The 25220-nt window shown below is 45.3% G+C and overlaps 1 protein-coding gene and 1 non-coding gene across 2 annotated transcripts in view; one reads left to right on the top strand and one right to left on the bottom strand.

Moving 5' to 3' along the window:
- ERN1 (endoplasmic reticulum to nucleus signaling 1) overlaps positions 1 to 21778 on the bottom strand; it is an 83063-nt gene extending 61285 nt beyond the window's left edge. The window contains exon 1 of the mRNA XM_055575515.1: positions 21518 to 21778. Coding sequence (XP_055431490.1) covers positions 21518 to 21571 — 54 coding nt within the window. The 5' untranslated portion in view covers positions 21572 to 21778. The remainder of the gene's footprint in view (positions 1 to 21517) is intronic.
- On the top strand, positions 10632 to 10704 carry TRNAG-UCC (transfer RNA glycine (anticodon UCC)). The gene has a single exon. It is a non-coding gene; the product is annotated as a tRNA-Gly (tRNA).
- Positions 21779 to 25220: the final 3442 nt, after the last annotated feature.

Raw genomic sequence — 25220 nt, 5'->3', positions numbered from 1 at the left:
TGAGTTAACTCTTCGCATGAGGTGGCCAAAGTATTAGAGTTTCAGCTTTAGCATCAGTCCTTCCAATGAACACCCAGGACTTATCTCCTTCAGAATGGACTGGTTGGATCTCCTTGCCGTCCAAGGGACTCTCAAGAGTCTTCTCCAACATCACAGTTCAAAAGCATCAATTCTTCGGCATTCAGCTTTCTTCATAGTCCAACTCTCACATCTATACATGACCACGGGAAAAACCATAGCCTTGACTAGACGGACCTTTGTTGGCAAAGTAATGTCTCTGCTTTTGAATATGCTATCTAGGTTGGTCATAACTTCCCTTCCAAGGAGTAAGTGTCTCTTAATTTCATGGCTGCAATCACCATCTGCAGTGATTTTGGAGCCCAAAAAATAAAGTCTGACACTGCTTCCATGGTTTCCCCATCTACTTCCCATGAAGTGATAGGACCAGATGCCATGATCTTAGTTTTCTGAATGTTGAGCTTTAAGCCAACCTTTTCACTCTCCTCTTTCACTTTCATCAAGAGGCTCTTTAGCTCCTCTTCACTTTCTGCCATAAGGGTGGTGTCATCTGCATATCTGAGGTTATTGACATTTCTCCCGGCAATCTTAATTCCAGCTTGTGCTTTTCCACCTAAATTCCTGGAACCTATAACTGGCCACCAACAACCATTCTGCCTTGTGCAGTGCAAGGCTTCCTGCCCGGGCTCCAACCCACTGCACAGCAGCCCATAAAGGTAAAAGGAAGGTAAAGTGACTTTTGGTTGGTTGATGAATATCCATTATGGTATTATTAAGACTTGAGACAGGCATGCCAGTCCAGGTTCCATGCATGATATAGGATGCTTGGGGCTGGTGCACTGGGATGACCCAGAGGGATAGTACGGGGAGGGAGGTGGGAGGGGGATTCAGGATGGGGAACATGTGTATACCTGTGGCAGATTTATGCTGATGTATGGCAAAACCAATACAATATTGTAAAGTAATTAGCCTCCAATTAAAATAAATAAATTAAAAAAAAAAAAGACAGGCATGCGAGTGAAGGAAGGATTCCACAGGAAAGACTTCCAAGCGCTTATGCTTTTACTACTTAGGACAGGGGAAATCTTGAGAACAATTAAGATTGCATGTCACCAAATGTAGAATAATAAATTGCAAATGAACTTAGAACGTGCTAGGGAATCAGAGCTTCTAATTATTAACCTTAGCAATAACGCTTGGAGGTGAGAAGGGCATTGGGTGCCAGGGGATGTGCCAGTGCCAAGGCACCATAAAGAGGAGAGAAAATAAGACTTGCACATGTGCGTGTGTGGGTGTGATGGGGGAGATGGTTCCTATGGATAAGAAAGCAGAGGTATGGAAAAATCACAAGTAGACTGGATCCTCCTTGTGGGCTATACCCAGCTGAAAGCCACCCAGGATGGGTGAGCTTATTTTGAGAGCTATGGGTAAGACACTTTCTGGCTCATCATACCAGATCCCAGTCCTATAGAGCTTCCCACCAAAAAAAAAAAGGCGGGGGGAACCTGTGCAATTAAGCAGGAAGTTCCTCAAAACAATATTATGTAACACAGTCCCTTGGCAGGCCCTAAACAATTTAAAAAAAAATACATCTTTGTCTACAATTCTATTTGCAGCCATATTATATACTTCTGGCTACATACCCCAGCAGAGTTTGGCTCTTTGCAATTCTGGTGGCTTCATAAAACTACTAAGCGGGGTACTGTCATATTTGGCCACATGGTAGAAGACTGTGCCCAGTGATGGCCAAAAAACCACCGAGAATTCTCCAAATCAGCATGCGACTGAAATCAGTGCCCAGTAAATGCCGGCACACACCCATTACATAACAGTCTCTTGTTGAAAAATGAAGCCCACATCATGATCAGTGGAGCAGGCTAGAACAGCAGCTCTTCCTTTGAGGGTATCTTAGGAAAAGGTCTGATAAGACAGATCCAACCAAGTGTAACAGAGTTTGGCATCTTCTGTTATCCTCTGCTTTCTTATCCATAGGAACCATCTCCCCCATCACACTCACACACACACACGTGCAAGTCTTATTTTCTCTCCTCTTTATGGTGCCTTGGCATATCCCCCGGCACCCAATGCCCTTCTCACCTCCAAGCATTATTGCTAAGGTTAATAACTAGAAACTCTGATTCCCTATTCTAATCAAACCCTGCTCCCCATCCCCTGTCTCACTGACATACCTGAATTAAGAGTCAAGTACTCAGTATGGGTTTCCCTTGTGGCTCAGCTGGTAAAGAATCTGCCCATAATGCGGGAGACCTGGGTTTGGTCCCTGGGTTGGAAAGATCTTCTCGAGAAGGGCAAGGCTACCCACTCCAGTATTCTGGCCTGGAGAATTCCATGGACTGTATAATCCATGGGATCGCAGGGAGTCAGACACGACTGGGCGACTTTCACTCACTCAGCTCAAACGTGGAGACTTCTATACAATCATCTGTACACAGTGACACAGAAACCTCATTGGGTTTATTCCAATCCAGTAGACTAAGGATGAAGAACAGAATTAAAACACTGGTGATATTAAAGAGACTTTTAATTGTGTCTACGTTTTAATGGTTTCAGTCTAGGATTAAAATCATGCCAAACTCTGACACACTTTGTTTACCTGTGCCTCGATCAGCAATAATCCATCAACTGTATATATTTCCTTCTAATCAGCCCATTGGCTGCTGTTTCTTGACATCGGGTCAATAAAGGTAACCGTGACATTTGCTTTGGATGGGAGTCAGGTGTCTAACTGGGATGCAGAAAAAGGGCAAGGTTTAACTGAGCAGTGCTGTGTGGTTTCCAAAATCAGCCACTGAGAGAGTTAAACTGGTATTTAACACGAAGCAATTCTCGCATGTGGTGTAATTAACCACCACCCAATTCTTTGGTGGTCTAGGCTACTCATTTAATGGGTCTGATAAAAGGTTCCTTGTAAGGCCACATGATTTCTGACAGTAAAGGTGTGCTCATTTCACAACAGGTGAAGACACTTTCCCGAACTGGTTCTGGGGCCCCAGGCTAAGTGTCTAAGTTCAAGCAGCTGGCAGCTCCATTTGTCTTCACGGTCCCTCTATCATCAACTTATATTGACCCCAGGGGAGGAGCAAATCTATTTGGGCATGAAAGGTGCTACAGGAAACCCTTTACCACACTGTGGTCAAGGGACCAAGCCCTGTTCTTAGGGTGATATTGAATCTCTAAAGTTGTTAAGCATTTTGTTAATATTAAAACTAAAACCCAAGGTCTCACCATCATTTAGTGGTTGAGATTTGGAATGCAAGTATCACCATTATTATTACTCAGTCTTCTTCACTGAAGGGAAACAGCAGCAATGCAGGCCTTGTAGAAAACTAAGAATCCTATTAGGCTCACTTACCTTATGGAGCAGCATCGTAAACAAACAAAACCAATAAAAGTCTGATTAGACCCTAAGTTCATAAGGGGACTACCAGCTTTACAAAAAGCCAGATTTGATCTATTTGAGTAGCACATTCATCTTCAGTTAAACCTATTAGGAAGTCTTCCTATGAAAACCCCAAGGGAAAAAAAAAAAGACTCAATTGGATACCAAATTTTTCAGTCTTAATAACAGCAGTTAATCTGAAACTGTCAATTTTGCTCTTTAAACTTGGTAAGAGATTCCTTTCTGCCAGAGACGGACGGAAGGGGTCGGGTAGAAAGTGGATAAATGCTCTAGTTGAATCAACATTATCCATAAACAACTGTATTTATATATTTATGACATAATTGCCACCTAGGCCTGCCAGATGTTGCCAAGCTTTATAATGGAAGTCAAACACTATGAAATCTGCCTGAAGTTGAGCTCCTTGGCCAGATCGACTTTCCCCTAGACAAGAGTCCCCATTGTCTGAAGTACGTCTGAGGATTACCCACTGCCCGGCTGGCCCCATCCACCATGCCACCTTTCCCTCTCCAGTTAGCTGATGGTCCCGGAAATCCACATGGTTCCAGACAATACAGATCAAACAAGCAGGGGCTGTTTACGGCTTCTGGGATATGTAACTTCAGCAACGAAAAGAACTGGAGAAGGTCACCTTACCCCAGCCTCTCAGTTCACAGGAGAGGAGTCAAGGCCCAGAGAGTGAAGTGACTAGCCCAAGGCACCACAGACCGCTAACCAGACTGGAACCAAGGTCTCTCTGCCTCGCCTCCTGGTCCTCTGCACACTGTACCACACTATAATTTCACTGCTTTAAATCATGGTTTTCTGAGAAACACAGGCTTCAATTACTTGAGGCCTGGAGTCCTTCGAGTCTTGCTGGAGATCAACACTGTTCTGATGGGGAAGGGGTTGGGACCTTTCGGATGAGACACCAAATTTGTAATACATATCTACATAGCCACCCAACAGACCAAAAGGCACTGCAAATTATACAGGGTGGGGCCTTAAAAAAAATGTTCTGGATAAAAATTCCTGAGATCCCACTGTAGATCTAAGTGGGCGTGGATAACATCACAGGAAGTCAGAGATCATGGCCTTAGCCACTATAAAAAAAATCCCTGGAATACATTTATCCAGCCCCGTTCTGATGGTTCTTAAAAAAAGTGCTCTTTGATGATGATGGTGATGATACAGTGGCCACTGCCCATTCCTTTGACGAAGTGAGTCATTCTTTTAATGGCAGCACCAAGGAAACGCACATTACTGATTAGCACCGGACGACTCCTTTTGAACATGGAGGACCATTTTAATGACATATGTACAACCATGAGCCTCACGCAGCAAGCCGTGACAGCTTCACTTTGCAGGAATAAGATGCTTGCAAAAATATTGACTTTTTCACAGCAAAGAAAATCCTATAAACAACAGGATCCTACTGTATAGCACAGGGAACTATATTCAATATCCCGTGATAAACCATATTGGAAAAGAATATGAAAAAGAATGTGTGTCTATATATGCATAACCAAATCACTCTGCTGCTTTGATTAGAAACTAGCACAACACTGTAAATCAACTATCCTTCAACAAAAACAAATTTTAAAATAAATAAAAAAGAAAATCTTATGTCACAGGATTTCCATACTCTCAGCATAGGTTTCTATTTTCTAGGCTCTTCTGGGAGGCAAATATAAACATCCCAGTGCAATTCCCACACATTTGGACAGAGATAGGAAAGAGTCAGAAACTGCTTGGAAGACTGTTGGCACAAGCAGACCTAGGGAGTTGTGGTGTGAAAACTGCAGCCCGAGCAAGTGGCCGAGCGGAAGGACTGCTGCCTCCTCCGGCCAATCTAGGGTGGGCAGGAAATGGGAGCAGGAAGGAATCACCCCAAGAGGACACCACGCCTTCGGGTTCGAGGAAGAAGCCCTTCCAGACACAGAGGAGGACTGAACTCCCTCCGGAGAAAGGAAAAACGGCTGTCCAGGGCCGGGAGGGGAGACGGCACAGGTTTCTAATAGCACATGCTCTGCCGCCAACAGGCTTCATCCCAGTCAGGCTTCTGCTTTCTCGGGAGGTCATCCAACCTCACTGCCAACTTCTCGGGGCCAGAAGAATGGCTTCCATGGGCAAGTGACCTGTGGGGCAAGGTGGCTAAGCTTCCTACTCTGTTTTTCCTTTGGAGAACTGAGCAAAAACAGTGTCCCATTGAATGCTCGGACAGCAAAACAAATACAAAGGATGTCAAAGACAAGAGCTACGTAAATATTAGGGAAGACCATTTTATTAAAGAAAACTGGTGCTGGCCAAAGATACCAACAGAGAGTAAACAAAACTCAAAACCTGATTATCCACTCTGTCCCAAACCTCAGGTGCTCCCCATCTTTTGCTCTTGTGGGCAGACAATACAATGTAAGAGCTGGTGGTAACAAGGCAGCAAAGTGTAAGAGCTGGTACTGACAATCTAGAATAATCAAGAAAAGCTTAAAATGCTTGGTTTATGGTATTTAAGAGGGAAGAATAGTATAACTGCTGAAAAGGTGTCCACCCCACAGTTCTAGGGCTGTATTTGAATTACCTGGAAACTCACTTATGCAATAGCCCTCATTTTCTGACGATGCTGAATAGTTCAACATATGTTTGCCATGTTTCATGTTTTGTCCCCGAATAACGTGTCTGCAAGAAGAGAAGTCACTGACTTCTCTGTGCCTTGGTTTTCTCACCTATAAAATGAGGGACAACAATAACACTGATTTCAAAGCATTGGTGAATTAATATATAATGGGTTAAAATGTGTAAAACTCTTAGTGTATAGTCAGCATCACATAAGTGTCAGCTCTTATGACGATGATTAATTCAGGCTGTGTAAGACTCCAGGAATTTTTTGGGACGACAGAGGATGAGATGGCTGGATGGCATCACTGACTTGATGGACATGAGTTTGAGCATGCTCTGGGAATTGGTGACAGACAGGGAAACCTGGCATGCTGCAGTCCATGGGGTTGACTGAGCGACTGAACTCAACTGAAGACCCTAGGATCTAACCACAACAATGATCTGATCCCTGCCCTCGTGGTACTTACAGTCTAATAAGGGACCACAGGAGTAAAAAAAAATATTGCACAAACAGAATGGCAAATTGCAGTGAGTGCTATAAAAGGGACATCCCAGGAAGATGTCTGATACACTCATGAGAGTGTATCAGAAGCCAATCTGGTCTGGTGTTGCAGGGGGCATGGATCACAGTGTCAAATGTTTTTCACAAGGCGTAACAACTGAATGAAGATCTGCAGGAACTGGGAGGTGGGTGGAAAGAAGGGAAAAGTCTCCTGGGCAGAGGAAACAGCCTGTGCAAAGGCCTGGAGACTAAAAATAATTTGCTGGATTTGAGGACCTATCAGGCCAGTGCTGCTGGAGATAGAAAGCAGAGGGGTTACTGGGACAAGGAGGGGCTGGGGAAGCAAACAGAAGGCCAAAGGTGTGGGGACTTCCCTGGAAGTCCAGTGGTTAGGACTCCAAGCTCCCACTGTAGGGGACACAGGTTTGATCCCTAGGCAGGGAAGTAAGAACCCACAAGCCTCACGATGTGGCAAAAAAAAAAAACAGGCTGAGTATGTACTTGTACAGAGTGGGTCACAAAATCCACGTTTTCTTGGTTTCCTGTGTAGCTCACAGAATGAGCAGGAGGGCATGCTGTTCCTAAGGGTGCAAAGCAGACCTGGAGGGGGAAAAAACACTCCTCAAAGGCGAAGCGTTAGATACACTTAACAGTCTGTTCACAGCCCAGATGAGTCTTCCTGGTGTTGGCATTTAGACTAGCGTCGGACTGGTGTTGCTTAGTTGGTTTACAGCTGAATAGGAGCATCACACACCGAAACCTCATGGGAGAATTTCATAAATGAGACTGTTTTTGTGATGAAATATGGCCCACAGAGCAACCTCATGGCAAGTTCTTCTGCTTTTGAGACCCGTCATCTGAGGCACTTCTCCAGCCAGACCCCAGGCACTGGATCACAAGGCTCCCCTCAGGAGGCCAAGGAGTGACAGGCCCCCTCTCTGGTGGGGCGGGGGCCGGGGGAGCTCCCTCTGCAATAACTGCAGTCACTTCCAGGGCTATCTTCTCTACAAGAGGCAGAATCCAGGGCGGGGAGGTGGGGGAGGTGGGGGCACTAACCCTCCAGGTCATGGTTGAGTCCTGGATCACTGGGTTACGTTACTCAGGAGGGTTGGCAAAGACAGGCAGTATTTATCAATCTCTTCCAGGCACTCCCTGGTTCACGCTTCTTCCTGTTGGCTGACTCCTCTATGTCCAGCTTACTTACTGGTTCGCTTATTTCAACCCCCACCCCCATGTTGGACTCTTCTCTCCTACCGGTAACACAGAAAGAAGAGTCCTGTCTTCCATGAGGCGCTGGAGCCTCGAAGTCTGTAAGACTCCTGCCTTCAAGGGTTTTACCATCTTGCAGAGAAACAGCGCCGTACAGGGAAAAGATGGCAGGTTCCACAACTATGCCTCCTGGAAGCTGACCTGGCAGCATGCCCGGGCCCTGCCCAGGGCAGTTCCCTAAGATTCTGAGCCCACAAGTCCCTGCTCAGGCCTGCCGCTCACTCTTTGGCCCATCCTGTGTTCGTGCAACTCCAAAACCAGTTAATCCTTAAAACTCCAAGTGAAGGGACTTCCCTGGAGGTCTAGTGGTTAGGACTCTGTGCTTACACTGCAGGGGGAATGGGTTTGATCCCTGGTTAGGGCACTAAGATCCCACATGTCGTGCAGTGCAGTCAAAAATAAAAAAATACATGGAACTCTAAGTTAAAAACCCCCAAGGTGTCTCCATGAGCCTGTCACATGCTCAACAGATGTTCTTTGAATAAATGAAGCTGAAAGATGAGCCGGGGCACAGGGATGTATGTCCTGGTTCGCGCTCTGAACAAATCATTCAGTTTCTCTGGGCGTGAGTTTCCGATTCTCTAAAGAAGACTGGGTTGGGCGTGCCCTTTAGCTCAGAAGTAGGACAATCCAGGGTTTAGCAGGCCCTCACCTCTCCTCATGGTTTACTGTGGATTCTTTTGGTCCCCAGTCAATCAAAACATGACCCAAACCCAAGTAAGAATGAGAGTGTTCAGAAGTCTTGATGCCTTTGATCACAGTCATGAAAGTCCTGGTCTTTCAACACCCCAGTCTCTCCACTTATCTTGAACTATTGCAACATTGAAAATTATAATAGTAATAATCTGATTCACTTTAAGGTTCAGGGTGGGGAAAAGAAACACCACAGAAATGGACTCCTATTATGTGGGAGGAGTTGGTGACTCTCAAGTACATGTCCTTGCCATAGACTCTTGAACCAACCATCTCCTAATCTGAAAGGGAGATCTCTATTCTTCTCCAAACCACAAATCCGATAAGTGATTGAACTTCACCCCAGTACCAAAAGCCCCAGAGACTTCCAAGTACTGAACCATCAGATAAAGACGATGCAGGATTGGTGTCAGAAGCAACTGTGGTTTGGTTTCCCAGTTCCAGTACCCAAACTACAGATAAACATGTTCTTAATCTCTCTGTGTAAAGAAAACCATTTTCTTCTTTGCAAAACGAGACCCTGGCAAGTGGAAAATGAACCCTAGCAGAGGGACTGGATGAGGTCACTGGAGTGTTTAGAGGAGGTGGGGACTTTGACGTCAGATTCCCTAAACTTGGCCTTATACTGTTCTCATGGTATTTGAGTTTATCTGGAGATTTTATAAATACATCCACAATAGGTAAAAACTATTTAATTCTGTTTGTAAATACACACATACACACTCACACATATATATACACACCACATGTGTATTTGAGAACAGAAACATCACAAAAATCAAAGAACCGCTGCCTCTGTCCCCTGAGTCATGCAGGCTTCTGACGTTTCCTTGACAGATTTTTAAACGTTCTCTTCTTATGTTACTGTTAAAAATTGACAAGTTATACTCAATACCTCATTTTTTTCTCAGGATTTGCAAACATACGTGAGCAGTCAATACCAGTCCTCCTGGGGACTTCCCTGGTGATCTAGTGGTTAAGAATCCGTGCTGCCAAAGGAGGAGGTATGAGTTCGAGCCCTGGTCAGAGAACTAAGAGGCCATATACCATGCGGCATGGCCAAAAGCTAAACAAAACAAAACAAAACAATGGAAAACACACCAGTCCTCCTGAAGATTAGATGATAAATCAACTGGAAGATGAACTGGTATAGGGACTCCAACCCTAAGTGATGTGATGCTACTTAGAGTGCAGGGAGGGCACAGTGGTCAGGAAGGTGCCAGGCTTCCGCTGGACCCTACAGGACCACCAAGCCATGGCTGGCGAAAGCACAGCCCTGTGGCAACTTCCAGGCCCCTGTCTCCTGTGCTCTGCTCTTTCTTTTCTTTCTTTCCACAGGATTTTATCACCTTTGCACAGTCTATGTATTTCGTATTGATCATGCTGCTGTTTCTTGTCTGTCTTCGCCAAGTAGATAGAAGCTTCACGAGGGCAGGAGACCGTTGTTCATTAACATGTCCCAGGCCCCTCAGACAGGGTTGGCATATACAATAAAGCTGGCAGATGAACCGGTGGGATCCACTACGTTCAGGAACTGGGGGCTTGGAGGCTCTAGGCAGAGGAGCCCCCACCTTCCCCCACCCAGCTAAGAGGGAAGGTGGAACAGTAGAGCTGGGGGACTCGTCCCTTTAACCTAAATGGTGCCTAATTGGAAGACGCTTATAAAGAGGCCCATGAAGAGGTCTCTAGTTCCATGGCCCTGTTTTACAGATGAGGAAATACAGGGGAAATGACTCATTTGCCGAAGTCTCCCAGCACTCAGCCCCTCATCTCCCAAGTCCCGCTCACTGGAAGAAGCCATTTTTATCATGTAGGTCAAAAGTGTGTGTGAAGGGATTTCCCTGGCGGCTCCAGTTGAGTTAGGACTCTGCACGTCCACTACAAGAACTAGGATCCCACAGTCAAAAACAAACCAAAAAAACCCGATGCATGAAAACAGAAGACTGTGCCTATAAATGACATTTCAAAACAGCTAAAATGACCAACTACACTGGTCTACCTGCTTAATGAGCACAGACTCACTCGGGACTTCCCTAGGATTAAGTTCGGTCGGGAAACCCAGCTCTCAGCCCGGAGCTCACCCAAGTGTTAGGTTAGATGCCGAGCCCCCTTCAGAGGCTGTCTTCAGGGACTTCCCTGGTGGTCCAGTGGTTAGGACTCTGTGTTTCCACTGAAGGGGACCCAGGTTCAAACCCTGGTCAGGGAACTAAGATCCCTCAAGCTACACAGGGCAGCCAAAAAAAAAAAAAAAAAAGAGGCCAACTTCACAGAATGACCTCCCACTTCTACTGACTTCTGTCAACATGATTCCGGCAGAGTTTAGATTTGGTCTGGACCAGTCTAGTGAGTTTCAGAAATGAGTTTCCTCTTGTTCCTAAATCAGCTCTTAGCATTCTCTGGGTAACAACTGAGGGGCAGTGGCTAAGACAGGGACTGGCCATCTCCTGCGGGGCCTTCTGTGGTGCGGCCTTTCAAAGGTGCACCTGCTGCAAAAAACACCTTCAGGCTATGATAATCACCCAGATGCCCACAGTACTCCAGACCACAGAAAGGGGAAGGAGAACATCACGAACTGGGCCCTCTGGCAACTCATTTCCAACGGACACATTCTCACCCTGCTAAGAAAGTCCCTTTTGGCTTTGTATGCTTCATTCTTGTACTTTAACAGTTCAACTCACTCCTTCCACAAATTTCTCCCATACCCACTTGCCTTGGCTACTTCACTCTGGCTACAAACTTGAAGAAAGATTTTATTACCCACCGGGGGATGTGAAGGAACCTGGAAAACAGTGTTGTTTGGATTCCTTCAGGCCTCTTAATGTATGAAGGCGGCAAAAATAATACATCAGCTTAAGTGGAACTGCAATTCTAAACATCTTATAATTCAATAATGAGATGTATTTGAACATAAGGCCAGTTATCGGTTAAAGCTGATTTTTTAAAAAGCAAATTCAGTAGTTAGTACTCAAACAACAACAACAAATATCCGTCTGTCTGGAATTACTTGCGCTTTAAAAGGTGGATATAGTGTACTAGAAAACACATAATATGCTTCCCAGGTGGCTTAGTGGTAAAGAATTCGCCTGCCAGTGCAGGAGACAAGGGTTCGATCCCTGGTTCAGGAAGATTCCACATGTCAAGGAGCAACTAAACCTGTGTGTCACAACTATTGAGCCTGTGCTCTAGAGCCTGCACTCTGCAACAAAAGAAACCATCACAATGAAAAGCCCACGCACCGCAACCAGCGAGTAGCCCCACTAGCCACATGCAGAGAAAAGCCTGCACAGCAACAAGACCCAGCACAGCCAAAAATAAATAAATACATAAATTTTATTTATATATATATATAAAGAAAACATATAATGCTAGGTTCTCTATTTCTACTTTTTTTTTTTTTTGGCTGCACTGCATGTGGGATCTTAAGTCACGGAACCAGGGATCGAAGCCGCATTCCCTGAATTGGAAGTGCAGAGTCTTAACCACTGGACGGCCAGGTAAGTCCATCTATTTCTAGTTCTGCCACTAACCAGCAGGATGTGTCAATCCTAACTTCCATATAACACACGCCGAAAGCCGGCGGCACTGGTCTGCTCCAGGGTTCTGTGACATCGCAGGGCACAGGTGGACACTCTGGCTGAGTCCAGGATTAAGGAGCAGGGCTTCCCTGATGGCCTCAACCTGGCTGCACATTAGAGTCACCTGGAGTTTATTAAAAAAATTTTTTTTAAAGAAAGCATGCCAACCTCCTCTCTTAGAAATTCTGATTTCATTCATCTGAAGTGGGGCCTTGGTGTAAGGTTTTTTTAAAAGGTCCCTGGTGACTCAGTCAGCCGGGGTGGGGAAGCACAGACTCAAGTTAACACATTCCCACTGCAGCTGAAACAGGTGTTTCTCTCACTCCTAGAGGCTTCTCAGGAATCACGGGTCATTTGCTTTAAGAGGGAGATCCGAGTTAGTTTTGGTCAACGAACTCCCCTGACCCAACTGGAGATCAACGACAATGTCAGGTTCAAGGCTTCTGATGGCACTGTTTGTTCAGAAAATGTATGAAAAAAAAAAAAATCTGGTTTCCATGACAAACTCTCCTGTAGCCAGGACAATGATTCCCCCCACTCTGAAATACAGAGGGAAAGATAATCTCTTCGAGGAAGGGGTGGTTTTGAATTATAATTATAAATTAGTCTACTAACTAGGGAAATCATGTTTCATACATAAGAGGACTACCCTGGATCAAGGTTCATTTTTTTAATAGTGAAACATCATGCTGAGTGAAAAATGAAACTGACTTGGAATAATCACAGGCCATTTATCTCCTGGGGGTTGGCAGTGGGAAAATTAATCTCATGACTGATATGAGGGGCCGATCAAGACAGCACTACACACTGGGGGTCATGTCCACCCAAGCAAGTATCTTGGAACCCCTCTCATTGTGTGGAAGGAAACACTGTTGATAAGATCCCATTAAAGAATGTAAATTACAGCTAGAGCAACATTTTCCTTATTCCCTGCTCCAAATCCATAGCCCATTCACCCAGTGATAAAAGAGCTCCTTGTCTTATTGGTCTTCAAGAGCCTCCAAGAGAAATCTAATCAATATTCGCTGAGTGCCTGCTACAGAGGGTATGGGCGACTCACTGTGCTAAACGCCAGGGAGGACGCAAAGATGAGCAAGACATAGTTCCTGCCCTCAAGGACAAACCGGCAGCAGAAGTGTGCCACCCCACGAAGGGGGACCTTCCTGCCCCCTCCTCTCTCTGTCACCACCCTCTCCTGAGACCCACCTGAGCTAACCAAGCTCCCTTCACGGTGGCCCAAGGGCCATGCCTACTCCCTCTCGTGTCATCACACACCCACATCCTGGTGCCAGAACCTGGTGGGAGGTGGGGCCCTCTGCAAAGTCAACCCGCACCCCAGACCCAGCCTGACCATTAGAGAGTTCTGTCTTTTCAGGACCCCTTGCCCAAAGCTCTGACTACAGTAGGGAGGAGCAACTCTGGTTAAAGGCTTTTAAGACGTGAACTTTCGGTTTTGCTATTTCAGAAACATTTTGGGGCAAGACCTTACAGAAAAACATGCACCTGCTTGGATATTATTAGACCTCAAGCAAAGAATCGAGCTTAAATGGCAGGTTTGGTGTAAGAGCCTCTTCACCTGCACTGTCCCCATGATCGATGGATGCAGTCAATGCTCCTGATGGAGATGCTCAGAAGGCAGCGTTTTCACCCAAAAGCTGCATCTTTCTCACGTTGAAACGAAGGTTGAGAGGCTGTGACTCTCCTGGGAGGATGGAGACCATTGGAGCATCTCCCCAAGCCTACAGCAAAGTCTCTTTCAGCTCCTTCTCTGGATCCCATCTCTCACCGCAACATGGCTCGGTCAGTCCTCAGGTTTGTTCTAACAAACGTACCAGAACGTAAGCACTGCAGGGGCTGCTCTTCAAAGGGAAGCAGGCGGATCGGATTCAAGGTTCGGTTCCCTCACTGGCCCATGACCATGGACAGGTCACTGGCTCTGTCTGGCCTCAGCTTCCTCGTCTATCTGCCATGGGAACACAGCAAGGCAGTGACTGTTCACCTTGGGAGGGCAGTGGTGATGCCTGGGTGAGGGTAGTACCTGCCCCAAAATACCACCCTCGAAGGTTCTAACCTGCTCCCACCACTGTCACTGATGGTCATGCATCCCATTCCTTAGGTGGGGGCAGGGTGGGGAAAATATTAAGACTTAGTGGGACTTCCCTGGTGGTCCAGTGGCTAAGGGTCCACACTCCCAATGTAGGGAGCCTAGGTTCAATCCCTGGTCAGGAAACTAGATCCCACATGCTGCAACTAAGATAAGGCATAGCCAAATAACTAACTAACTAAACAAATATGTTTTAAAAAGATTTATTGGTCTAAACCAGCAAGATCTTTTCTAGGAGTCTAACATACTCTTTCTGTTGTTGCTGTTCAGTCACTAAGTGGTGTCTAAATTTTAGGACCCCATGGACTGTAACCCACCAGGCTTCTCTGTCCATGGGATTCTCCAGGCAAGAATACTGGAGTGGCTTGCCAGTTCCTTCTCCAGGAATCTTCCCAACCCAGGGATTGAACCCATGTCTTCTGCATTGCAGGTGGATTATTTCACCACTGAGCCACCTGGGAAGCCAAACATACTCTGATGGGAAGCTATGCATTTATCCATACATGCGCTCACTGCTCACAATACATCTGGAACTTTTTGGAAATTTTCTTCAAGAATATACTTTTGAATCCTCTAAGAGGTAGAAAGTCTCTCATTAGTTTTTAGAAACAGCCAAAAATCCAAGTGCCCTTTATAAATCATGCAATCAAGCTAAGTAATAACAGTTTTGATCAAAACTTCAGTGTGGGCCATGTCAAAGCTATATTCAAGCAGAGACTGGGAAAAATTGGGAAATGTTTTAAGTTGTGTAAGAATAAACAGCTTAAGAATAAAAAAAAAAAATACTTGCTTTTTCAGGGCTCCTTTTTTCATTTTAAAGTTGAATTATTAAATGACACTAAAAAAAAAAGTTTAAAAAAAGACTGATTTGTTTGACATGAACATTGACCCTGAAGGGGTGATGATTTTGAAAAACATGACATTTTCTTGGATGAAAAAGTTCAGGTACGTTTGTGGAAAAAACAAAACAAATATTTCACTCTATTGTCAAGTGGTACATTAATTTTCCTAGGAAAAACAGCTGTATGGACAAGCTAATGGTTTAAGAACTTGACCTCCAAAAGAGACAAACAATGCATCAATTTTTGATTTATAAACAGTTTTGAGTCGAAATTTTAAATGGCCTCCTAATCAACTATCAAAAGAATCGTGGGAATTCCCTGGCAGTCCAGTGAAGGACTCCATGCCTCCACTGCCGCGGCCAGGGTTTAATCCCTGGTCAGGGAACTAAGATCCTGCAAGCCTTGTGGCACAGCAAAGAAAAAAAAACAAACAGCGACAATCTTTTCTGTAGAGGGCGGGCTACCCATAAAATCAAACTCAAAGAATAATGCCGAGGTATTTCTGAAGCCACATCTGCTAGAAAGCTGATCTGAAACCATGGCAGACCAAAGGACCTATATTAATTAACATTTCTCGATAGGTTTGTAGGTACACAGGGCATCATGAAGAAACTGCTGTGGTTATTCAGGTCTTCGAAATACAAGCAAAATAAAACCTACACATTCCGTTTTCAGACTTTAAATCCACCCTGCTAAAAGGAAACACTTTAAAGCTTACTTTAAAATGGCTATCATGAAACCAATTTAAAGTTGGTTTGTGCTTTTTAAGACATCTACTATTGCTCGGGGGCTGGAGGAGCGAGCTCTTAAAGAATACATATGACCAGCAAATTCCAGTCTAGAAATTTATCCCAAGGTAATAATTAAGCAGTTAAGATGGGCTCTGGAGTTTAGCAGTAAGGTTTATCACAACTGTTCATAGTAATGAAAATTAAAAGCAGCCTGAATATCTAAATGGTTGAGTGGTCAAATTACGGTATACCCATTCAGAGAAGTATTACAGTGAGCTGTATAAAGGGAAGCAGCCAGTGAGAATAATGTTATAGAATTAAATTTACTGACCCAGTAAGACCTACGGTATATTCCAATTTGGGGAAGAAAAGCATAATTTATGCAAAGTGAGCACATAAAAATGTCCAGAAGGACATATATCAAGATATTAATAGACTAGTCATCAGAGAAATGCAAACCAAAACCATAAGGAGATACGACTTCACACCCACTAGAACAACTGTAATTTAAAAACCAAAAAAAACCAAAAAAGATATTAAGCGTTGGTGAGAAACTGAAGCCCTCCTAAACTGCAGGTGGGAAGGTTAAAATAGTGCAGTTGCTTTGGCAAATGGTTTGCCAGTTCCTCAAAAGGTTAGACAGAAAGTTACAACATGACCTAGAAATCCCACTCTTCAGTATATACCCAAGAAAAATAAAATATACACGGCCATTCAAAAATTTGTACCTAAACATTCACAGCAGCATTATTCATAATAGCCAAAAAGGGGGAAAAACCTGTGTCCATCAAATGAAGAATTGATGTACAAAATGGGGTATATCCACATAACGAAATATTGTTGTTTAGTCACCAAGTCCTGTCTGACTCTTTTCTACCCCGTGGACTGTAGCCCGGCTGGAGTGAGTTGCTATTTCCTTCTCCAGAGGATCTTCCCCACCAAGGGATCAAACACATATGCTGCACTGCAGGTGGATACCTTACCACTGAGCCACTAGGGAAGTCCTAACGGAATATCATTCATCAATAAAAAGGAAAAAAGGCACTGATACAGGCCATAAGATGGATGAACCCTGAAAATGTTACATGAAGTGAAAGAAGCCAGACATGAAAGACCACATGTGGAATGATTCTATTAATATGGAATGTCCAGAACTGGCAAATCTATAGAGACAAATGGAGATCAGTGGTTACTGGGGGCTGGGAGGTTTGGGGGATATGGGGAGTGACAGTTAACAGGTATGGAGTTTCTTCTGGGAATGATGAAAATAACATAAAACTGACTGTGGTGATGGCTGCACAATCCTGTGAATACACTAAAAATCAGAATTGTATACTTTAAACAAGTCAATTTTATGATATGTGAGTTACAGCTCAAAGGGACGACATAGACGGTTGGATGGCATCACTGACTTGATGGACCTGACTTTGAGCAAGCTCCAGGAGTTGGTGATGGACGGGGAAGCCTGGCGTGCTGCAGTCCATGGGGTCACAAAGAGTCAGACACTGCTGAGCTGAACTGAAAGATGTTAAAAAGTTAACAGAAGTAATGTTTGGGTAATAGAATTATAGGTTTATTGTGTTTATTTTTTAAATTTAGACTAGATTTTCTAACTCTTCTTTCTACCATAAATATGATTACTTGAGAGGTTTTCTCAAATCTTCCCATGTTATTATACAGAAAGCACCAAACACAAAGGATTTGAAGAAAAGGAAATCTACCTTTCTTACAATAGTGGAATAACTGGAAACAACCCATATGACCCCAGTAGGGTGACCACTAGGCAAAGCATGGCTTGTTACCACGTTAGCCTTGGTCAGTTTTGACCCCCGTCCCTACCCTGAGGCTGACACGGAAGGCTCAAATGCTCTCTGCGTGGATGGTGGCTTACTAAGGTGCTGCTGAAAGCGACAGACGCAGTGGTGCACTCAGAATATTTCCTAACAGGTCACAGGAGACGTTTTGTGGGGAAAAAAAAACAACAACTGAACAAAAATACAGAACCCTCTTTTATACTGTTCGACTTGCTGTGTGTTTGTACGTGAACAAAGATCGTAAGATAATCAGAAGTGATGCAGAGCCTGTGTAAAAGTGAAAATTTTTAGAAGTCATGTATGCAAGGACCTTGGGACTTTGTTTGGTGTTTGAGGGGAGGGCGGGTCTCAAGTTCTACTTTTCCCAGTCCACATGTGTCCTGGTGCACCCACTCATTTAAATATCTCTAAACGCTTGCTGCTCTGAGGCAGCAAACTCTGAAACCAAACATGGAATATAGGTAAAGAAAAAATAAGGGGGGAAAAAAATCCCCAGCCCCTGAGAAATACAGCCAACCAGCATGTTTATTATTCAAAGACTATGATTCACTGTCCCTGTTTTTTAAGCCAGCATCACACTCTAATCATATTGCTAGGTTACGGGCCCCGAGTTATGCGTGCATAATAAAAACGGAATCCATCAAAATGATACATTAGGCTTTTCTCCCCTATATCATCTCTTTAGGGAAAACATTTGATCATGATCAAACACACACAGTATTAAACCTAAATATTACTGTGGATTCCCCAAACCAAAGAGGTTTCCAATGAAACTGAAATAGTTATCCTATGAGTATTCAACCTGGAAAACAGAGTTGCCATCAAAGGCAGGCAAAAATTCCCAAGAGGCCCATGCAGGTGGTACTATTCGGCTCAGACTGGAGGAAACCTTTATGTGGCTCACTGGCTTTTATATTCAGGAATATGGTTTACCATCAAACTTATGCAAGAATCACTCTCATACACATTTTCTCTTGTGAATTTAGAAGTTGTATCACTGTGGAGAGCCATGTGGGCATGCAAGTTAAAAAAACAAAACAGACGAATTGCTCACTACAGTCTAATTTCACGATCAGCAGTCTTGAACGTGAGCTTCAGGAAACACTCTCCTTCATAGCATATATACTCGAGACCTCCTATGAGGATAATTCATGCAGGTAATAAGTATCAGAATAAATGAGAAGCAAGGCCATTTCTAGGTAAAACTTAACGTCTCAGTGTGTTTTTGTGGACACTTCTCCGGGACCTTGTTTAGTCCCCTCTAAAACCCAAACATCAGCTCAATAAAAGAGATCGCATATCCTAAAGTACCCTGAAGAAGTGCCCTGCCTCGCATTCCGCAGATCTCTTTGGTACTTGAGAGAGGTGATACCCAAAAGTGGCGCAGTGAGGGCCAGGGCAGCGATGATGTGACGGCAACGATGCACCACAAACCAACATCAGGCACGAGACCCAGGTCCAGGGAGGAGGAGGAAACTCACTGACTGGATAAAGCACCTTCTGGATTAACAAGACAGGCTTGGGTGCTTAGAAACACTGACGTAACTGCATTTGAGGTCCAGTAGCCTAGAGTCTTGGCTTGTGGATGTCTGGCTAAGACACACACTGAAGGAGAATCACAATATTGCCTCCGCTGCACTAGTTACTTCATCAATCAAAAAGAAACAGCATCAAAAAAATATCCCCTGCCCAGGCATTGTATAACATTTAAAAATGATGACTTACGAGTAAAAAACACCTTCTGGGGGATGGGATGGCAAGAAGAATTTACATTATTATCTAATGTGATGTGCCAGGTCTCTTCACACATGTAAGTGTGTCAGCTGTCCCCATTTCACAGATCAGGAAAGAGGGTCTCAAAGACTCTGAGGATACAGCTACCAAGGGACCAGAAAGCACTCAGGTTTGTCTGATTTTACAGCCACTACACTCTGCATGCAACATCACTGCAGCCTAGTTTAACTGCAAACTCTGCATTTAGAACTTCAAAATAATAATTCCCGGATTCTCTGCTGGTGTGGTGGATAAGAGTCCACCTGCTGATGCAGGGAACACGGGTTCGATCCTGGTCTGGGAAGATCCCACATGCCACAGAGCAGCTAAGCCCGTGTGCCGCGGCTACTGAGCCAGCGCTCCGCAACAAGAGAAGCCACTGCAATGAGAAGCTCAGGCACAGCAACGAAGACCCAGCACAGCCAAGAGTTAATGAAAGGAAAAAAAGATTTTAAAAAATAACAATTCCCACTATGTTTGGGGATGGAAATTTTTACTGGTAGGTAATTCTGGGAGTGCAATTCTGACCTTTTCCCTAAAGAGCTGTTACACTCAAACATAACCTTTTGATAAGGGTCTGAACTCTTTTACCAAGAACTCTGGGAATTTTGGATTCTAAATACAACTTCGAAATATTTACATGAACTGAAACTATAGTCCCAGTTAAAGGCTACAGTTATTTTTGGTTCTTTAGCCAAAGTTATTCAATAACTGAAACACTAGAGTCCAGTGACAGAACAATAAATGAAAAGAGGTGGCAAAGAAAACCATATACACAATGATGATATGAAATGATTGGTTCCCATGTCATACATTTTGGTCATTCTCTTTACACTCTTTTTTGTGAACGGATGCAAGGCACCAATTAACCAATCCAAGATGAAATGTTCAAGTTCAAAACCTGACTCCTGTTGAGAAAGTGGATTTTTTTCCCCTCAACTAGAAGGAAAACTTACATGACTTTTGTGGAGTGTGTACAAATTTTCCTTTAAAAAAAAAAAAAGAACTTGAATTTGAAAAAAAGTGGCCTCCTACTTCTTCAGCTATTTCCAAATTCTTGTTACCTACCCCAAGAGCACAGACTAGTATTTACCTAAAATGCGTAACCTCCAAAGAGTTCACGCTATGGCACTCAGGGACACACACATCCATTCTTCATCTGAACACCTAGTACCTGATACACCATATTAAAGAGTACACAGTGGAGGTCATTAAATAGAACCTGCTCCAGTGTGCCATGCCCACATCCTGAACAATACATTAAAAAAAAACAACAACCCTAAATTAGGTTCTTTCAACCAGAAGGAGGAAGAAAAAAAAGCCGAGTTTGTCCACAAAATGTCCTCCCAGCCAAGGTGTCCGAGTCCACAGCCTGAGAGAAGGCCTGAAATCGTTAAATAAATGTAAACCAGGCTCTTCTCTACAGAGAAAAAGGAAAAAAAAGATGAAAAGACGTTTCAGACAGCCCCGCGGTTTTCTCCCACCAGGAGACAGTCGTTTAAAATTAAGGAGCGGCTTCACCGCTGTCCCATATGGGGTCTTTAAAAACGAGTCCCATTCCCACCGCTTAACCTGCTTAAGGAAGTCTTGCTGCCCCCAAAGGAAGCCCGCTGCCTCCAATACCAAGAAACCTGCAAGGCAGGTAAGCAGAATCAAACTCTTGGGGAAAGAATGCTTAGCCACTTTCAGTGGCATTTGTTTCCCAAAGTTATCGCATTTTGGAAAGTTCAAGCGAGGATTATAAACGCAAGACATTCCCTTCCCCTTGGTCACAGGGCCCTTCCTGCCCTCCCTCCGCGGTCACCGCCAGGCCAAGTCGGCTCCCACCTGTGGAAAGGGTCCGACAGGTGGGACGGCCTCCCAAGGGCCCCGGGCCTTCTGGACACCCTGAGGTGCCGCCAGGGCGACACAAAGTTGCGTCGGAGAGCACGCGGCCCGGGAGGCGCTGCTCGTGACAGCCGCGCCGGCCCGCGAGGCCCCTGGGTGGCGGACACCTCGGCGGGGCCGGCCGTAGCCGCCACTCCGGCCGGTCAGGAGGCCGCCTCTCCCCGCCCAGCGTCGCCTCCGCCCCGGCGGACGCACGAAGCCTGGGGCCGCCGCCGCCGCAAGCCGCCGCGTTCCCGGCTCGGACCCCAGCCCGTGCCGCGCTGTCCCCCACCTCAAGCTTCCCGGTCACTCACCCCGGGGCCGGGCAACAGCAATGCCAGCAGCAGCAGCAGCAATCGGACAAGCATGGCGAGGACTCGGCCTGGCTCCTGGCCGGCCGGCCGGCTCCAGGGGGGCGGTGCGGGCAGACGGGCAGAGGACGGGGCGGGGGCGTCGCGACGACAGAACCGCGGCGGCCGGGACTCAGGGGACGCAGCGCTGACTAGGCGGTGGCGGCACCCCCATTCCCGGCCCTATAAGTGCCGGGCGCCGGCGCTTCTTCCGGTCGGGGAGGGGCCGGAGGCGGGGCCGACCTAGAGGCGGGCCTGGGATTGGGCGGGGCCCTGGCTCGGGGCGGGGATTGGGCTGGTCTGGGCGGGGTTGTCGCTGGAGGGGCGGGGTTATAGGCGGTGCCAAAGGCCTCCAGCCGGCCTTGGGTCCCTTGGCCGCGGCCGCCGGAGAAGAGGACCAGGCCTCTGCGTCCGGCATCTAGGGGAGCTGAGTGATCGAGGCAAAGAACTTGTCTGAGGCAAGTGGAGGCCAGTAACCCGGCCACGTGGGCGCATTCCCTGCCCCAGGCGGTCCCAATGACCCCCGCCTAGGGACCCTCTGCGTCAGGCTGGATCAGGAAAGGCCAGGAGACAGGCGGTGCCTTGAGTCCAGAGCCCCGCCGTGGTGGGATCGTCGGTGATCTTCTGAGCGAAGGCAGGCAGCTGGGAGGGATTCCTGCAAACCGGGCGTTTCTGCTCTGTGCGTGGCTATCACTGAGTTCGCATCCCCGGTGTCCTCCAGTTGCGTCTCAGTTAACCCAAAGGTCCCTTTCTTCCCTTTCTTTGCCTTCAGGAATTCCCCTTCAAATCATATCCAACACCCACCTATTCCCTTTGGTATAACCATGGCCAAGTCATTGGCCAAAAATTACAAACAAGGAAACCATTTTTGGCTGCTGGTGTCATGTGTGTTTATGTGGCATTTGTAGATATGACCTTGTGAAGCTTGACATGTGTCAAGCTTGGAGAGAGTGGGTTTGTTGAGGACTAGTACAAGGTTCATTTGAAGGCTATGGGCTCTTAACCTCATTTAAAGAGCCTGGAAGCTGTTTGGTCACTGAGTCCCATGCTGCCCTCCACTTATATAGGTGAAAACTGGGAGAAAGGACACTGTGACAAGAGAGAGGTTGGAAGCACATTCCTATATTCTAGGAGAAGAAGAAAACAAGGATAGCAACTTCTCTAATTTTTCTTGACTTGTTCATATGACAGTCCAAGATTTTTCAGGGTTTAGGGGAAATAAGCAATGCTAGGGAAAACAAAGAAGTAGTCGGGATTGTGTTCAATATCTTGTAATAACCTATAATGGAAAAGAATCTGAAGTACACACACACACATATGAATCACTGTGCTGTACACCTAAAACTAACACAACACTGTAAATCAACTGTACTTCAATTATTGTTGTTCAGTCACTCAGTCATGTCCAACTCTTTGTGACCCATGGACTGCAGCACACCAGGCTTCCCTGTCCTTCACTATCTCCTGGAGTTTACTTCAATTAAAAAAAAAAAGTAGTGGATGACTGACCAGATGTCTGGTCTGGATATATGTGAGCCAATCTTATCTCGGTACAGCAGACAGAAATGCAGACAGGACTTCCTTGGTGGTCCAGGGGCTAAGACTCCATGCTCCCGATGCAGGGGGCTTGGGTTCGATCCCTGGTCAGGGAACCAGATCCCACGTTCTGCAACTAAGAATTTGCATGTAGCAAATAAAGATCCTGCATGCTACAACAAAGATCGAAGATCAAAGATCTGCAACTAAGACCTGGTGTAGCCAAATAAATAAATATTGGGGGGGAAAAAAAAAGGAAATGCTCATAGTAAACTAAAATCCCATCAACAAAATTCACCAACAATATTCCCCATTCCTCTTCACTTTCTGCCATAAGGGCATGCTGTGATTCATGGGGTCGCAAAGAGTCAGACACGACTGAGCGACTGAACTGAACTGAACTGAACTGATTCCCCATTCTCAACCTCATATGCCTGAGTCACAGTCAAGGGACTAAACTCTACTCACCCTGGAGAATCCAACACCTCAGTTTAAGGGGAGGACCAATCTTGGTAACTAGACACATTTTAGTGTGTCTGTTACTAGACACACTAGAACACAGAGTAGACACATTTTTGAAAAGTGTTATCTGCATGTCAAAATGCAGATGGGGAGGTTTGGGATTGGGAAGAGATGTGCAGGAACAGAAGCTCCATCATTCCTGGAGCCAGGGTGTCCAAGTGGCCAGGGAGGAGCCCACCGAGAGTGGAAGGAGCCCATGGAAAGTGGGAGGAGCTCTAATGATTATCTGTCCAGCTTGCAAGAGCACCACAGGATGTATAAGGCCACACCTGGCCTCCCACACTGGGCTTCCCACACTGGGCTTCCCAGTGTAAGACCACAGGGTTGAGTTAAACGAGAAGCTTGACTGGATAATGCTGCTTTCACATCCCTTCTCTGGTGCTTTTTTACTCTAATAGAGTAAATCCAGGAGGGGAACTTTCTGTGCTGGAACTCTGGAAGCCCTTTGACAATTCAAAATGTCACTGTGACCCTGTAAGCACAGCAGATAAAACACAAAGGGGAATGCTTACCTCAATCTGACTCATAAATCAATTTTAAAGATTTAATAAAGAAAAAAATCCGTTCCAAGGAGAAGGGTCCAGGTAGGTATATTTATTTTGTACTTGTTTGAACCAAATCTCCAGGCCATAATTGCACTGTTTTAGGTAATCCGAATTTCTTATGCACCAGTTCAATTTTTCTTACACTTAATCAGTCCATATGTCTTGTACATGTCTCCACTTGATTGGCAACTCATACTGATAAGTGCTGGTTTTATTTATGGCAGCATTGCCCACAGTCTTGTTTAATAGTCAAGTATTGTTTTAGAGAGTTTTTTGCTTGTGATAAAGCAAAAGCTGGCATCACTGATAAACACAGACAGAAATGGAAATACTTCTATAGGGTGCCTTTGAAGTGGACCTGACCATAGAAAAGACCGGAAAATGGTCAGTAAATGACCTTTCTGGAAGTTGTATTAAATAGCATCCTCTACCTAAAGCAAAGGTCATGGTTTTAGGGTAAAGATAAGCCCTCTTTTTCCACCAAGGTTAAAATATATGTTCAACATGTGACTTCCCTGGCGGTCCAATGGTTAAAGAAGCTGCCTTGCAGTACAGGGAACATGGGTTCAATCCCTGATAGGGGAACTAAGATCCCACATGTTGCAGAGCAACTAAGCCGGTGGGCCACGACTAGACAGTCCACATGCCGCAAGGCTCATGATGCACTGAAGACCCTACATGCCACAGTGAAGGCCTTTTGCAGCCAAATAAATTAATAAATATATTTTCAACAAAAATTGGAGCAAGCAGGACCTGAATATATCAGCAGGGGAGAGCTAGTGGTGGGAGAAACTGAGTTAAAATCTTCACTTCTCTCTAAATCAGTGGTTCCCAAACTTGGAGAGGTTTTCAAAAATAGATTTCCAACACCTTTTTATGCCTTATTCCCCCCCACTGATTCAGAATCTTCTGGGGTGGAGCCCTGTGGGGTGGAGACTGTGTGTTTTCCAGTTTCTGCAGTTGAGAAGGGCAGCCAAGATCCTGGAATCCAGCTCACTCCTAATGTCCGGTGTTAATTCCTCCGGCCAGTAATTCATTTTATTTATTTTAGCAAATTTCGCCCT

Source organism: Bubalus kerabau, chromosome 4 (assembly GCF_029407905.1).
Source record: "Bubalus kerabau isolate K-KA32 ecotype Philippines breed swamp buffalo chromosome 4, PCC_UOA_SB_1v2, whole genome shotgun sequence".
NCBI lineage: Eukaryota > Metazoa > Chordata > Mammalia > Artiodactyla > Bovidae > Bubalus > Bubalus kerabau.
Note: the sequence above shows the minus strand (reverse complement) of the source record. Positions and strands in the feature narration are given on the sequence as shown.